Source organism: Podarcis vaucheri, assembly GCF_965113315.1.
Source record: "Podarcis vaucheri genome assembly, chromosome: 11".
Taxonomy (NCBI): Eukaryota; Metazoa; Chordata; class Lepidosauria; order Squamata; family Lacertidae; genus Podarcis; species Podarcis vaucheri.
Window position 1 is genome coordinate 172,400 of NC_138749.1, and position 15,200 is coordinate 187,599.

The window sequence follows — 15,200 nt, forward strand, 5'->3', positions numbered from 1 at the left end:
CCCTGGCAGGGGCTTGCCTGCAGCAGGGCACCCAGGGGTGGGGGCCGCGGAAGACGTGGACACCCTGGCAAGAACCACAAGGGGTGAGGCCAAAGGAAGCCTGGGGAAAGGGGCAAGGAAGGTGCAAGAGGCTGAAGGAGGGAGGGGAGAAGGGGGAAAGAAGAGCAATGGAGGTTCAAGGCCGCACAGACTTCCCGGCCCCATGAGCTGCCCAGCAGCAGCAGAGCGAGGGGTCAGGGAGACCCTGAAGCTGCCTCCCCTGGAGAAGGCTGGGCACCTCTTGTCTGTTTGCATTGCTTAGTGAAGAAAGTATTGATCTGATGTGCAGAGATCTTTCCTATTCTACTTAATTCAAGAGGGTTCTGGAAGCGTCTCTGCGTGAAAGAAACAGGCAGAAGGTTCGTGGTGTTTGGGTTCTTCCTTCAGAGATGCTGAGGACAGTTGGCTTAAACTGGTCCTCTTATCTCTTCTGTCAAGGTCAGGCTGACTATAACAAGAGGCCAGAAGGAGCCTGTTTCTCTCTTTCTCTTGCTATCTCTCTTCCTTCTGGTGTTCTGTACATAGTATGCTGAGTGTTATGGTTCAGACTTATGAACTATTTTAAGTGAAGTCTGCTGCACCTGTGGACAGGGCCAATCCTGAATGTATGGGATTTGTGACCATTATGCTCATTTGCCTTCAGCAGCAGTAAAGCTCTGCTGGATGAAATATAACTGCCTCCGGTCTATTTTTTGGGGAATCTGCAACGTGCTTGTTGCTCTGCTAACTGCACATCAGAGTTCTGCTCTGGATCAATATTGAGTAGAATTTCAATGACGCCTCTAAGGGAGGCTGCTTGGCCTCAAGTCTCAGAATCGCAAGATTTAAAAGGACCCCAAGGGCTCATCTAGTCCAACCCCTTGTAGTGCAGGAATCCCAGCTGCCCTGACCCCGGGGAGCAAGAAACCTTCTGGGCTGCACCCCTGAGAGTGGGAAGACCTTCTTTTGCCCCTCCTTCCCGCAACACAGAGAGGCAGGCAGAACTGCCAGCTCAGGCTAGTCATGGCCAAGCCAGGATTAGAACCCAGAGCAACACTGCCCACCCCTGATCCAAGTGAGATGTTAGCCACACTGCAGCTGGGACTGGCTCCCAGCGGTTATTCACCACGGCATCCCAGAATCCAACACAGCACAGCAGAAAGGCAGGCACACAGCAAGGGCCCAGAGTTAAGGGGGGCAGGAGAGCCTGGCTCACCCCTCCCTTCTGCCAGGAGACTCCCCCCCATGCTTGTGAGCACACCCCCCCAGGTGCCACACACTCCCATGCAGGGCACTCCATACTCACAGGCTGCCCAGAAGAGAAAGAGAGAGGAGAGAGAGAGAGAAAAGGGGTGAGCAGGGAGGAGGAGGAGGAGGCTGCTGGGGGGGGGGCAAAGGGCCCCCGCCCCGAGATCCAGCCTCCGCCACGCAGGGTACAGGGAAGAGAGGGGGACATGCACTCACCACCAGCACGTGCTCCAGCAACTCCAGGTAACCGTTGGCACACTCCTTGCCAAAGCGCAGCGCCCGCTGCCGAACCTCCGCGTTGGCCTCTGGGTGGTAGGCAGCCTCCTGCAAAAGCCCCTCAGGTGAGAGACAGCCTAATGCAGGAGCCTGGCAGGGTGGTGCCAGGGCTGGAGCACTGGGCCCAGGTTTGCTGGGCCCAGGAGAGAAGCCCCCAGAGCCACGCCGGGTCCAGAGAGCCCCTCTGGCTTACCAGCTCTTCCAGGATCCTGGCCGAGCCTCCTCTGAATTGTGGAACTGGCAGGCACCCCAAGGGCCATCTAGTCTAGGGTTGACATATGTCTGGTTTCTCCCAGACAGGTCCTCTTTTTGGGGTGCAACATTTCAGTCTGGGTGGATTTTTAGAATGTGCCAAAATATCTGGGTTCTTGCCAACAGCCAGGAAGTGTGTGTGCGAGGATCACTCTTAACCTTTTCCTTGTTCTACAGTGCACCTGCAGGGTGCATTTTGGGATTGGGCTCATCATCAAACGGCAGATTGGCTGCTACTGGTCCTAGACCGGACCTCTGTTGGCCATACTGGTGCCCAGGAAGCTGCCCGTGAGCAGGCGGGAAAAGCTCCCTGCAGGGGGGTCTCTGCTGGAACCTTCTCGCTCTGTCTCCCCTTCCTCACCCCAGGGCCTTGTCCATTGATTGCAATTAAGCAGACTCTATTTTGCAATATCAGAAAGATCTAAGAAAAGAAACAGAGCGCTGGCTAGTAAAGAGGACCCCCCCCTCAGCTCTCTCTGTCCTAATTAAGAGCTTGGGGGGGACATTTGGAGATGAACCAACTCACCTCGGCTACCTCTAAACACAATTCTTGAATGTAAGTTAAAATACACAGCCCTCACGTAAGGCCAGGGAAAGCCCCTCTCCCCATTTTTGTGTGTGGGGTGTGTGCCCTATCTTATACATCTTGAAATCTTAGCAGACTGAAGAACCTAGAAAAGAAAGTGGTGGGGGTTTAGGGGGGGAAGAGTGGAGGAAATGACGGAAGCACTGGGCACCCCATTTCCCCCCAAAAGCTTTGCTCCTTTCCTTTGGTCACCGTTCTGCTTGGATCTTCATATTGTATTTCTTCTTGCCCTTATGTGACCCCCAAACCAAGGAGATAAGTAACTATACAACCTTTAGAAGACATTTGAAGGCAGCCCTGTGCAGATTATAAATGTTCCATGTTTTATTATATTTTTACATATGTTGGAAGCCACCCAGAGTGGCTGAGGCAACCAAGTTGGATGGGCGAGGTATAAATAATAAAATTATTATTATTAAAGATGATGTCCCTATTTTCACAGGAGACATGTTTGAGGGTACAGTGTGCCCAGTGTGTTCGTGCCATGGAAGGTGTCCTCCGTGTCCTCTTTTTCGCTCTTCAAAATAAGGCAACCCTATTCTAGTCCAACCCTCTGCAATTCAGGATTCGCACCTGGAGCCTCGTATATGCACTGCCCCCCCATCCTCCGCTGATTGTTCAAGGGGGTCCTGTGACCTTGGCCCACCTGTTTCCAAAGATTCCCCCCTTCAGCTCCCCCCACTGTGAGCACGCTCCCCACCTTGCAAGAGCGCAGCATGTCAGCGATGGCGCGGCGGCTCAGGTTGGCCGTGGCGATCACGTCCTCCTGCCGGCACGAGTTGCCGGCCGCCACAGCCTTGGCAGTCGCCATGGTGATGCCTTTGGTCATGCGGATGAAGTCCTCCGGTGTCGAGGTCTTGGCGGGCGGCACCTGGGAGCAGAAGACCTGCGGGGGAGGGGAGGTGGTCAGCCTGGCCAGGAGAGGAGGGTGGGGCAGAGCAAGGGGGCAGCAGCTCCAGCCCCCTCCCGCCAACACACTCACCGCAAGCTCCTGGCGGATGTGCTCAATTGTGGCTTCCAGCGCGCGGGTTCCCTTGGTGGCTTCGTCCTCCACGGCCTTCACCGTCTTCAGCAGCGATGTGACGTTGGTGACCATCACCTGCCAAGCAGAAAAGGGTGAGCTTTGGAGGGGGGGGAGGAAGAGGGCTCCCTGCTCCCTACAGCCCTAGGGGAACTTCCTCCCTTGGGAGGCCATAGCATCTGAGCATTGCAGAGGGGGAAGGGACCCCTGGGGGTCATCCAGTACAACCCCTGCCATGTCACAACCAAACCATCCCTGAGAGGTAGCCATCCAAGCTCTGCTTAAAAAGCCCCCAAAGAAGGAGAGCCCACCCCTTCCGAGGAGCCTGCCTTCCCTACACCCCCCACTCTGCCCCACACACGTCCCCATGGCCTGCTGCAGGGCCTCCCACCTTGGCCGAGTTCTTCAGCTGGTAGACGGCCGGGTCATCGCCAGACTTGCCCGCGGCAGCCTTGGTGGCGCTGATCAGGTCCCCGAGGGCCTTGGCCACGTCCTTCACGGCATTGATCAGGACCACCTGAGCGCAGAGAGGAGAGAAGGAGGACATGAGCAGAGCCTGCAGCTGGATCAGGCCCAAGGGGTCGCCCCACGGGAAGCCAGCAAGCAGGATTCGAGAGCAAGAGCCCTTGGGTGGTCAATGGAAGGACAGACCCAAGGGGAGGGGCAACCCAGCCGTTGTGGCCCTTACCTGCGTCTCGGGGTCCTCAGAGCCCAGGCTGGCGGCCCCCAGCTTCACCACCTCTGAGAGGCGTGTGATGGTGGCCACAGAGGACTGGGCAGCCTGCGCCAGCTTCTCCTGGCTGGCCGTGGCATTCTGCACCAGCACCTTGGTGTCCTCCACCAGCGCCTTGGCCGTCTTCAGGATGCCCTCCCTGCCAAAGAAATAGGGTGGGGGGTTAAGAGGTGGCCAGGAATTCTGGAAGGCCTGTTGAGGCCGAACGGGAACCGATGGGGGCCGCTACCTGTGGTCGGCAAAGGTCTCTGCGTTTTCGCGGTTGAGGGTCCCGGCCGTGGCAAACATGATGGTGGTGTCCAGGTCGGCGATGATGCCAGAGACAGCGCTGGCTGCTGTGATGCAAGCCTGGGTTCCCCGGTTGCCTGCCTGGAGGGCGGCCAGGACGTGCGACACCTGCGGAGGGAGACAGGACAGCTGGCCTCCCATCGGCACGGGGCTGACCCCCAACACGGTCCCAGGAGAGGATCCCAGGGGAGGAGACAAGGCAGGCGTGTGTTGGTGTGGGGAAATGTTAGGAGGGGATCTGCTGGATCCGGCCAGTGGTCCCTCTAGCATCCTGTTCCCCCAGTGGCCGACCAAAGGGAACCCAGTAAGCAGGATCTGAGCACGAGAGCCACTGGTTTCCGTCCGCTGGCATTTGGAAGCCCTGCTGCCCCCAACCTCGAGGGGAGAGCCCAGCCGGCAGAGCCAGCTCCTCTTCCCAGAGGCCACTGGGCCCTGGCCTCCCTCCACCCAAGCCCAGGCAGGCAGGCAGGCAGGCACCTTCTCGGAGACCCTGCGGGCGCACTCAATCAGCTCCTTCTTGGTGTAGGTGTCGCTGGGGCTGCACTGGAGGGCTCCGGCCTTCGTCACCAGCGCCGCACAGCCGTGGCCCAACTCCTGCACCCGGTTCTTGATGTGGGAGCCAATCTGGAGGGGAAAGAAGGCTGTGGGAGCCTGGCTGCCTGGCCCTCATCTTCTGCCCACACCTCCGTGCGCGGCTGCTGCTTCTCTCCCCCAGCCCCACCTGACCTCCAACCACCCCTTTCCCCATTCCAGCCGCCAGAGGCAACAAGGTCCTTCTCAGCCTTCTGGGTTCAGGAAGAGCAAGCAGAAGAGCCCAGCATTTGATGCCCTGCCAGGCCGAGGCTCACAGCTCTGGGCAAATCAACCTGCTCCTCACCACATCCCTGTCCCACTGCCCAACCACCAGGGACGTCCCCCCTCCTCACCTCATCATTCTCAGCTGTGATGGCAGCCGGCTTAGCCTGGAGCGCCAGCTGTCCGTAGTCGCTGGTGAGCTGGTTGGCCAAGGTGCCCAGTTCGTCCGGGTTGGTGGTGGATTTGGTGACCTGGAAGAGAGTAGGGACAGTTGGAGGGGGAAGAAGAGAGGGGCACCCCCAAATCCTGGCAGAAGGAAGAGGGGGGTTCTCAAAGGGGCCTGGCCCAGATTACCCCCCACGGAGGCCTCCCCCACAACACCCCCAATGCCTCACCATCTCCTGGACAGTCACAGCGATGGCCTTGGCGGTCTTCACCATGGTGGTCTGGTAGTCCACAAAGGTCCCCTCTGGCTCTCCCACGGGGCCCTCATCCAGCTGGGCGGGAAGAAAGAGAAACGTCTCCTTTCAGAGGATACCAAGGCTGCCTCTGACCCCCAAGCAGCTGAGCTCCACTGCTGGCCCTGGAAGAAGTAGCAAGGACCCCCTCCCACACTGGCCTCTGCTGCCTCTGGACCCAAGAGGCACCCAAGAAGCTGCCAAGGCCTTTCTGGAGACAACCCTGTGGGGGGAGGGAACTTCCTGGGGAAGCCCAGAAGGGAGTGCCGTTTGATCCAAGGTGGTGGGTTGGAACAAAGGCACCGGGAATTCCAACGTAAAAGGGAGCAGATATGGTCTGTTTACTTGTTCCATGTCCAAAGTGGAAATGAATCCAGCAAACACAACCGACATCTGGGGGGAGGAAAAGGCAGATTGACCATCTTTCTGATTGATCTCTGCTGACAGATCATTACGTGGCAATTGACAGCAATCAGACAAAAGGTCTGGGGATCAAATCACTCTGGGATGAAGACACGCAAATGCTCTGAGCAAGGCTGTTTGAGCCAAGGAACTGACATCACGTTCAAAAGCCGCATAATAATCCTTTATAATAATAATAATAATAATAATAATAATAATAATAATAATAATAAATTTTTATTTATATCCCGCCCTCCCCAGCCGAAGCCGGGCTCAGGGCGGCTAACAACACTAAAAAAGTGCAACAATATAAAAACATCATAAGAATTAATTAAAATCAAAATTAATGGCAACCATAAACTAAAGTATTGTAAAGATTGCTGAAGGAGGGAGTCAGGCTGTGCCCTAGCCAAAGGCCTGGTGGAACAGCTCTGTCTTGCAGGCCCTGCGGAAAGATGTCAAGTCCTGCAGGGCCCTTGTCTCTTGTGACAGAGCGTTCCACCAGGTTGGAGCCGCAGCCGAAAAAGCCCTGGCTCTAGTTGAGGCCAGCCTAACCTCTCTGTGGCCTGGGACCTTCAAGATGTTTTTATTAGAGGACCGTAAGTTCCTCTGTGGGGCATACCAGGAGAGGCGGTCCCGTAGATACGAGGGTCCTAGGCCGTATAGGGCTTTAAAGGTTAAAACCAGCACCTTAAACCCGATCCTGTACTCCACTGGGAGCCAGTGCAGCTGGTATAGCACCGGATGAATGTGATCCCGCAGCGAAGACCCCGTAAGGAGTCTCGCTGCGGCATTCTGCACCCGCTGGAGTTTCTGGGTCAGTCTCAAGGGCAGCCCCACGTAGAGCGAGTTACAATAATCCAGTCTGGAGGTGACCGTCGCGTGGATCACAGTGGCTAGGTCAGGGCGAGAGAGGTAAGGGGCCAACTGCTTAGCTTGGCGGAGATGAAAAAATGCCGCCTTTGTTATAGCTGCAATCTGCGCCTCCATAGAGAGGGAGGTATCGAAGATTACACCCAAACTCTTAACGGACGGTGCTGGCACTAATTGCACCCCCGCAAGAGATGGGAGTTGCCCCCTCAATCCCATATCGTCCCGTCCCAGCCAGAGGACCTCTGTCTTCGAAGGATTTAACTTCAACCGGCTCCCACGTAACCATCCAGCCACATGGGTATAAGATCTGCATCTTCTCTTTCTTAAACATTTATGGGACAAGATAATTTGTAACTTAAAGAGATTTCTCTGTCTACTGATGAAATTTCACAACTGGAAACCTTGTAAGAGCCGCTTTCTGTCTTTAAGAAGAAGAGAAGGAAAACTGGTTAAGTGTCCAAGGCAGAGCAAAAAGCCTGATTTATGGTTGACAATAAAGATTAAACAAAATTGTGAAGAATCAATATTTGTTTTTCTTCTTTCAAAAGAAGAAACTGGGGAACTGAAAGAAAGATGGACATTATTTCCTGTGTAGGAAAAGACTATTGTAGTGACAGTGATCTTAAGGTGGAAATCTTAGAGTCGGGAATTATGAAGAGATTGAGTTGTTAATAACATCAAAAACATCCAAAGTATCCAGTTTGGCAAATATATCTTTGGCTTCCGCAGTGACTGTTGGTATTGTTCGGCAGCTGATGGCTGAAGAATTAGAAATGATCAGATTGATGTTTCATGAAAAGGGGAAAGAAAAAGAATCAGAGAGACATGAAATGAAAAATGGAACTGGAGATTAGATTTCAGACAAAATCGATGAAAAGTTGGTAAGACTGGATGATGAAACACCAAAACTGGAGAAAGCAGGTGGTGAAATGGAAATGCCTTTCATCTGGGGGCTTGGAGGAAAAGGGAAAGATAAAATAATAAATGGAAAGATAGATATGAATGAAAAAACACAGTTGACAATGACTAATAATAATAATAATAATAATAATAATTTGGAAACCCCTCTTGGAGTTTCGTGGGAAAAAGAAATGAATGATTTTGAGACACGTGGACTCAGAATAAATATTACTGAACAGAAAGTGGAGAAGATGGATGTTATCATGGACAGAATGTCTTAAATAACATTTTTTATGTAACTGGCGGATGGAAAATTGGAGGTCCTTTTTATCTTTTTTAATTGTATCTTTTCGCTTTCTCTCTCTTTTCCTTTGCTTTCCTTTTTCTCTCTCTTTCCTTTCTTCCTGTTTCTTTCTTTCTTGTTCTGGTAGCTGTTTTCGTTTCTGCTTGTATTTACGTTAGTTTTCTACATCTCACCATATTATGAAATCTTCAAATAAAAATCTTAATGTGAATGCAGCAAACACAATCAGGATTTGCTTTTGCTACACTTTTCAGTCTGCAAACAATACGCAATTGATAGCATTCCCCCTAATCCTCAACTGTAGTGTAAGTAAAATAAAAAAATTCCTTCCAGTAGCACCTTAAAGACCAACTAAGTTAGTTCTTGGTATGAGCTTTCGTGTGCATGCACACAAAAGCTCATACCAAGAACTAACTTAGTTGGTCTTTAAGGTGCTACTGGAAGGAATTTTTTTTATTTTGACTATGGCAGACCAACATGGCTACCTATCTGTAGTGTAATTAGGCAATTATGTAAAATTCCGCTGCGGTGGAGTGGGACAAAGAACATTTTTGTGGGAAGCAGAAAACTGCAGCCAAAGAAACAGTCCTGCGTGGGACGGGGGGGGGGGCAGACCTCCCTGCCTTCTCCCCTCCTGAGGCCTTTGGGGGGGGGGTCCCATTAAAAGTCAAAGGGGGAGTTGGGCTCTGGGGAAGGAGTCACACCTGATTGATGGCTTGAGTGATGGAGTCCACCATGCCGCCCACCACGCCTGCTGCGCTGGCCGCCTCGTTCAGGGTGGCCGTCAGGTCCTCCACGGCCTCCTTCATCATCTGCGCAGACTCCTCGAGGGCTTCCTGCGTGTGGGCTGCTTGCTGGGGGGGGGGGAGAGAAGGCGATGCATCACCTGCTCTCTCAGAAGCGCCTCGATGCTCATCATCCACAGGCGAAGGCTCTCTGCCGCTCCCCACCTGAGCAGACACTGGTGTGGCACTCCCCACCTGCCCGGCAGGCCCCTCTGGGAAGGGCAGAGCCACATCAGCCTCCCTCCCCCTGCCCCCACCCAGCTGGCACCTTGGGGTTCCCTCCGGCCTCCTTGGCCGTGTAGAGCATCTGAAGGGCTGACTCTGCCAGCGTCTTGGTCTGGTCCAGGAGGTTCATCTGCTGCTGGCTGTTGAGGGTCTTGGAAGCAGCCCCCACGGCCGCCAGAACCAGGGGCTGAAAGTACTGAGCCAGCTGAGAGACCTGGAGGGAGAGAAGGGGCAGGTGAACGGGGCGGGGGGGGGGGCAGAAGCAGAATCCCAGTCTCCCTGGCAGGGGGCACACAGTGCCTGGGGGGCCAGCCCTCCTGCAGCTCCTGCCTTAGGCACCCTGGGTGCAGAAGAGGGCCACGTCCTGGCCCCCCCATGGCTTTTGCCGTGTGATTCAGTCACAATGAGCAAAACCTCAGCAGAAGAGGAGAACCGTAAGGAGGGAGGCAGAGGAGGAGGAGGAAGGAGAGGCAAAGGGGCTGCTCTGGCACTTCCCTTCAGTGGCCTGAAGAGTCTGCCAGGTGAACCCCTGGAATGCCACTCTAAGCCACAGGAGGGCAGGAGATCTCCCCAGTGAGCGTCAGGGGCCAAGCACCCCTCCTGGACTGAGTTTGCTGCTTTGCTCATCAGCCTGGTTGCCACGGCATTGAAGGCAAAGCCTCAGGTATGCCAGAGACGCTGGGGAAGAGATCTCTGGCCGCACCTGAGGCCTCGCCCTCAATGCCAGGGCAGCTGGACTGCCCTTCGCTCTCCCGCCCGCAGCTCCTTCCAGAAGGCCCACAGAAGCTCCCTCTCGGGCACCAGAGGTCCAAGGCCTCCCCTTTGCTTGCTGGTATTCTTCCCCACTCCAAATATGCCATCATCCCTCACAGGAAGAGCCCAAGCCAGGCCATGGCCCCTCTGGCGCAGGGATTCCTGCACAGGCTGGCAGCAGCGGCTCTGCAGGGATTCAGGCAGGTGGGCTGCCAGTGGGGCGGAAGCAGGGACCTTCTGCCTGCCTGGCAGCTGCTCTGGCCCTTCCCCACCGGCAACTCTCGTTAGGCAGCCCTTGGCTCTGCCTTCTTCCAGCCCCCCCCCGCCGGCCCCCCATCCTCTTACCTTGTGCCCCAGCTGGGAGGCCTCGGCTCGCGCTGCCCCAGCCACCGGCTCAATGAGGTGATTGATCTCCTGGACGGCCGTGAGCATCTGGTTGTGCAAGGCCTGCGAGGGAGAAGGGATCGAGGGAGAGTTCCTGGCAGGCCCATCTGGGGAAGGGGGCACAAAGCCCACCCGCCTGATGCCGTGGGTGGGGAAGACCCAGCTGCTCAGAGTCAGAGCCCCACAAGTTCCCCCCTCCCCACAAACACTAGAGCCCAGCAAGCCCTCCGGCACACGGGGGCAGCTCCTGACTGGGAAGGTGTTGAAGGCATGGCAAAGGGACTGGGCAGGATTTGTCCCATGTGGGCTGTGGGCCCGTTTTTCACCAGTGAATGGATGTTTCCTATTCCAATGACTGGTCTCCTGCCCCCCGCTGGCATCCTAGATGGCGGCTAACGGATGGAGGTTGAATCCTGACAAGACAGAAGTACTCTTTTGGGGGGACAGGGGGCAGGCAGGTGTGGGGGACTCCCTGGTCCTGAATGGGGCAACTGTGCCCCTGAAGGACCAGGTGTGCAGCCTGGGAGTCATTCTGGACACACAGCTGTCCATGGAGGTTAATTCTGTGTCCAGGGCAGCTGTCTACCAGCTCCATCTGGTACGCAGGATGAGACCCTACCTGCCCGCAGACTGTCTGGCCAGAGTGGTGCATGCTCTGGTTATCTCCTGCTTGGACTACTGCAATGCGCTCTACCTGGGGCTCCCTTTGAAGGTGACCCAGAAACTACAATTAATCTAGAATGCGGCAGCTAACTGGTTACTTGAAGTGGCCGCCGAGACCAAATAACACCAGTCTTGAAAGATCTACATTGGCTCCCAGTATGTTTCCGAGCACAATTCAAAGTGTTGGTGCTGACCTTTAAAGCCCTAAATGGCCTCAAAGGCCCAGTATACCTGAAGGAGCGTCTCCACCTCCATCATTCTGCCCGGACACTGAGGTCCAGCTCCGAGGGCCTTCTGGTGGTCCCCCCCCCCCCCCGCAAGAAGCGAGATTACAGGGAACCAGGCAGAGGGCCTTCTCGGTAGTGGTGCCTGTTCTATGGAACACCCTCCCATCAGATGACATCTGAAGGCAGCCCTGTTTAGGAAAGCTTTTAGTGACTGATGTTTTAATGTATTTTTAATATTTTGTTGGAAGCTGCCCAGAGTGGCTGGGGAAACCCAGCCAGATGGGCGGGGTATAAATAATAAATCATTATTATTACTACTCGCTCGCTCACTCACTCACTCACCTCCTGAGAGATGCCCTCGCGAGGCGCCAACTGCTGGCTGATGGCTGCCAAGGATGCCTGGTCCACGTCCCGAATGCACTTGGTCAGCAGCTCAATGGCCTCGTCGCACTCCCGCTGGCCAGGAGCCTTGTCTCTGCCGGGAGGAGGGGAGACCATCAGCGTGGCTGCACCCACCAAACACCCAGAGAGGCCGACTCCCTCTCCTTGGCACAGCCCTGGCAGCACGGGAAGGCATGGCAAGCACCCAGCACCCCCACCCGGCCGCTGTGGTTCTCACCTCATGTTGGTGATGAGCTTCTTGATGGAGTCGGAGACGGTCCGCGAGTGTCCGGCCAGCACTGACCACTTGGGCGGGTCCTTTGGGTTGACGGCCAGGGAGCGAGCTGTCTGGATGAGGCCGGCAGAGCTCTCCAGCATGGTCTTGGCAGAGGAGATGATGGGCTCCATGGCTCTGCGCCCCTGCAGGGTGGGGGGAGAGGCGCCAGGTGGTCAAGGGGAAGCTGGCGAGCAAGTGGGGGCACAGCTGGGGCTCTGAGAAGCCCCCCACCAAGTCTAACTCCCTGCTCCCCCCAAAGGATGCTGCCCGTGGCAGCAGAGGAAATATCTCCCCACCAGGCCCTGACTGGGTCCTGCCCCCCGACTTACCTCTGGGCTGATCTGAGCAGGAACAGTGGCAAACTCTGGGTTGGAGGCAAAGGCAGTCAGGTTGTCCACGGCCTCAATGAGGGGGGAAGTGGCCTCGCGGCAGCGCTCCCGGTTCTCTGGGGTGAAAGCCCCGTCCAGAGCCTGCAGGGAAGGACAGAGGGCCGGGCAGCACTGGCCTTTGGGCTTCCTCCCCACGGATTAAGCCCACGGCCCAAGAGGGCGTGGGGCTGCCAAGGTGGACTCCCCACTCCAGCAGCTCCTCCAGGGACAGGATCCCCTGAGCTCCCCATGAGCAAGGCCAGGCGGTTTGGTCTGGGCTGGCGGGGGAGAAGGACCAGGCCCTTTGGGTCGAATCCTTCAGCTCCAGCCAGCGCCGCCCCTCCCCTGAATCTGCTTTTTGTCAGATGCCAAATACTTCTGGGATTGCTCAGCCAGCAGCTCCATTCCTGGCAGGCGAATCTACTGGCGCAGCGACAGAAACGAGTCTCCTTGGACGTCCAGCGGCTGCACCAGCAAATTCTCCAGCCTGGCTCTGAGGCTTTTCTCTTTCATTTTTGTGTTCATGAAGGTAATGATCTAATCTCTAATCCCTAGTCCTCGTGCGAAGGACGAAGGGCCACTTTCCACTCTGTATCACAGCCCCAAAGCCCCCTTTCAGAGCTCCAGCCCCTGGCTCAAGACTGGCTCCCCACGCCGTTTCACGGGCTGAACCCCAGAGACTGGAGCCGGGAGCCCTTGCTCTGCGTGGGGAAATGGGGGGAGCTTTCCCTTGGGAGCTGGTGGTGGCAGAGCAGGGCCAGGGAGGGGCTGCCTCACCAATGCTTGCCCTTGACCAGAGATACAAGGAGTGAAGGGGGGAGAAAAAGAGGTTGTGAAAGAGAAAGAGATGGGGTGGGGGAGAGAGAACACAAAAGAAAGAGGGAGAGAAAGAGAGGGAGAAAAGAGAAAAAGATTTAGAGGGGAACAGAGAAAGAGAGAGAGAAAGGAGGGCTTCCCCCTTCCCAGGCTCATCACAGTGTCATCCCACCCACGTGCCCCGACACCTGTCAATCAAGTACCTTGATGGTCTTGACCAGGTTGGCGGTGCTGTTGGCCACCTCCTTGGCAGACTGGACAAACTGGCGCTTGGCCACTGGGTTGGCGGTGCGAGAGGAGGCCAGCCGGCAGGTGTTGCAGAGGGCAGAGGTGTGCTTGGCCACAATGGTGGCGGCTGAGAGGACCTGTGGGGGACAGGGGGGGAGGGTCCTCCACGTTAGGCCACGGCAGGCAGACGGCAGCCAGGGAGGTGGGGGGCTTTCAAGTCCTCCTGCCTGGCCCCGGGAGATGGGCATGTGGAGACTCGTGGCACAGGGCACAGGAAAACCCTTCCTTCCTTCCCCACTTTTGGACCCCGGCTGAAGCCTCGCCACCACAGCAGGTCTCCAACCTCCCAGTCCGAGGTGCCTCCTTGCTTATGGCACCGTCAACATAGGCAGCTGGACTTGGGCGCGTTGCTGGCTTCCATCCTGGCCCCTTGCGGGACTCTCTCCCTGACAAAGGACTAAACCAGCAACACACACACATGCCTCACGAGGGGCTCTGGCTGTGCTCCACCCCCCCACCCCACCCCGTGGCGCCCTTGCACAGCTTGGGTGATGCGCCACCCAAGGGCTCACCTGGGACTGGGTGCAAGCCGGGTCAATCAGGTTCTGGCAGGCCATCTGGATGGCTTGGTTGGCTCTTGCAAACTGGGTGGGGTCCACCAGGCCTTGCTGTCCTGCCTGGCTATTGGGGTCCGAGACGCCAACCAGGTAGGCAGCCTGGGAGCAGAAGGAAGAGAAGGAAGAGGTGGGGGGGTGAGCAACAGAGCAGCCAGACGCTCTCCCTGCACCCCAAAAGGAGAGCCCCCACCCCCTCATTTCCCGTGGCCTCCCTACCTGGGCAGCCGCTTCCGTGAAGCCGCAGAGGGCCTTGGAGGCGGTGCTGATGGAGTCGCCAAACTCGGGCAGCTTGCTGTTCTTGGCATTCTGGGAGATGCCGGCCATGGCTTCCCCCAGAACCTGCAGAAATAGGAAGGGGAAAGGGTGGGTGCCAGGCCTGGGAGGAGAAGCAGAGCCCCCCAGGGCTGGGGTCACAGGAGGCAGACACTGCCCGCCCCCCAAGAGAGAGAGTCGCCCCCTGGCTGCTCACCTTGGAGTTCTCCATGACACTGTCCAGGCAGTTGAAGTACGACATGTCGTTGACAGCCTGCGTGGGATTCTCCAGAAGCTCTCGCACCGTCTGGGGAGGGGGAAAGGCAGCTCAGGGCTCCCCCACCACCACTGCAGGCCCCTCCCGCCTGGCAGGCTGTGGCCCCCCCACAGCAGCCCCCGCCCCCCCTTCACTGCACAGAAGGCTACCTCCAGCTCCCGCAGGGCGTTGTCGCACTCCTTCTGGCCGGGCGCTTGCTGGGTGCACATGGTGATCAGCTGGTTGATGCTGTCCGTCACGGCCCTGCAAGGACAGAGGCAGCCCATGAGCCCCTCCTGTGCCCCCCCCCAGCCATGGCCGGCCAGCCAGCCACTCCGGGAAGGAGCTTCCACAGCCAAGAGAGAACACAAAGCAGTCTTCCCATCTCTCATTCCCCTCCCTCGCCCCCCTCCAGGAGGGAGCCCCTACCGGGCAGCGGCTGCCAGCTGGTTCTTGAGGTTGGGGGCCGCAGGGTCGGCGGAGAGGGCCTTGGCGGCCAGGAGGAGCTTGCTGGATGACATGGAGATGCTCTTCAGGTTGGAGACCACCTGGGCCTGGGCTTCCCTGGACTGCGGGGAGAAAGGGAGGGAGGCAGAAGGAGGGGTCACTCGGCCATCCGCCCCAGGCCAGGGGGCCTCGCATTCACCCCACAGCCCCACTGCCAGCCAACCAGCTTGGCACTGGCTCGTTCCTTGGGACGAGGGGACACTCCACTCAGCACCGGCACCTGCTCTCTTTACTTACGGTTGAAAAGCCACATAAAGCCAATCTGCTGTTTTACTAGGGAGCTGTCAGGGCTCCCAGGCCCAATTCA

The 15,200-nt window shown here is 56.8% G+C and overlaps 1 protein-coding gene across 3 annotated transcripts in view; it reads right to left on the reverse strand.

Moving 5' to 3' along the window:
- Positions 1-15,200, reverse strand: part of TLN1 (talin 1) — a 53,357-nt gene that overhangs the window by 3,824 nt on the left and 34,333 nt on the right. For all 3 annotated transcript variants that reach the window (XM_082241733.1, XM_082241734.1, XM_082241732.1), the window contains 21 exons: positions 14,816-14,955; positions 14,557-14,650; positions 14,348-14,437; positions 14,095-14,217; positions 13,834-13,977; positions 13,237-13,398; positions 12,179-12,319; positions 11,811-11,992; positions 11,534-11,666; positions 10,263-10,364; positions 9,208-9,378; positions 8,859-9,008; positions 5,613-5,714; positions 5,349-5,468; positions 4,900-5,046; positions 4,364-4,530; positions 4,090-4,273; positions 3,793-3,918; positions 3,363-3,479; positions 3,081-3,266; positions 1,483-1,590 (listed from right to left, as the gene is read on the reverse strand). In XM_082241733.1, coding sequence (XP_082097859.1) covers positions 1,483-1,590; positions 3,081-3,266; positions 3,363-3,479; positions 3,793-3,918; positions 4,090-4,273; positions 4,364-4,530; positions 4,900-5,046; positions 5,349-5,468; positions 5,613-5,714; positions 8,859-9,008; positions 9,208-9,378; positions 10,263-10,364; positions 11,534-11,666; positions 11,811-11,992; positions 12,179-12,319; positions 13,237-13,398; positions 13,834-13,977; positions 14,095-14,217; positions 14,348-14,437; positions 14,557-14,650; positions 14,816-14,955 — 2,889 coding nt within the window. The remainder of the gene's footprint in view (positions 1-1,482; positions 1,591-3,080; positions 3,267-3,362; positions 3,480-3,792; positions 3,919-4,089; positions 4,274-4,363; positions 4,531-4,899; positions 5,047-5,348; positions 5,469-5,612; positions 5,715-8,858; positions 9,009-9,207; positions 9,379-10,262; positions 10,365-11,533; positions 11,667-11,810; positions 11,993-12,178; positions 12,320-13,236; positions 13,399-13,833; positions 13,978-14,094; positions 14,218-14,347; positions 14,438-14,556; positions 14,651-14,815; positions 14,956-15,200) is intronic.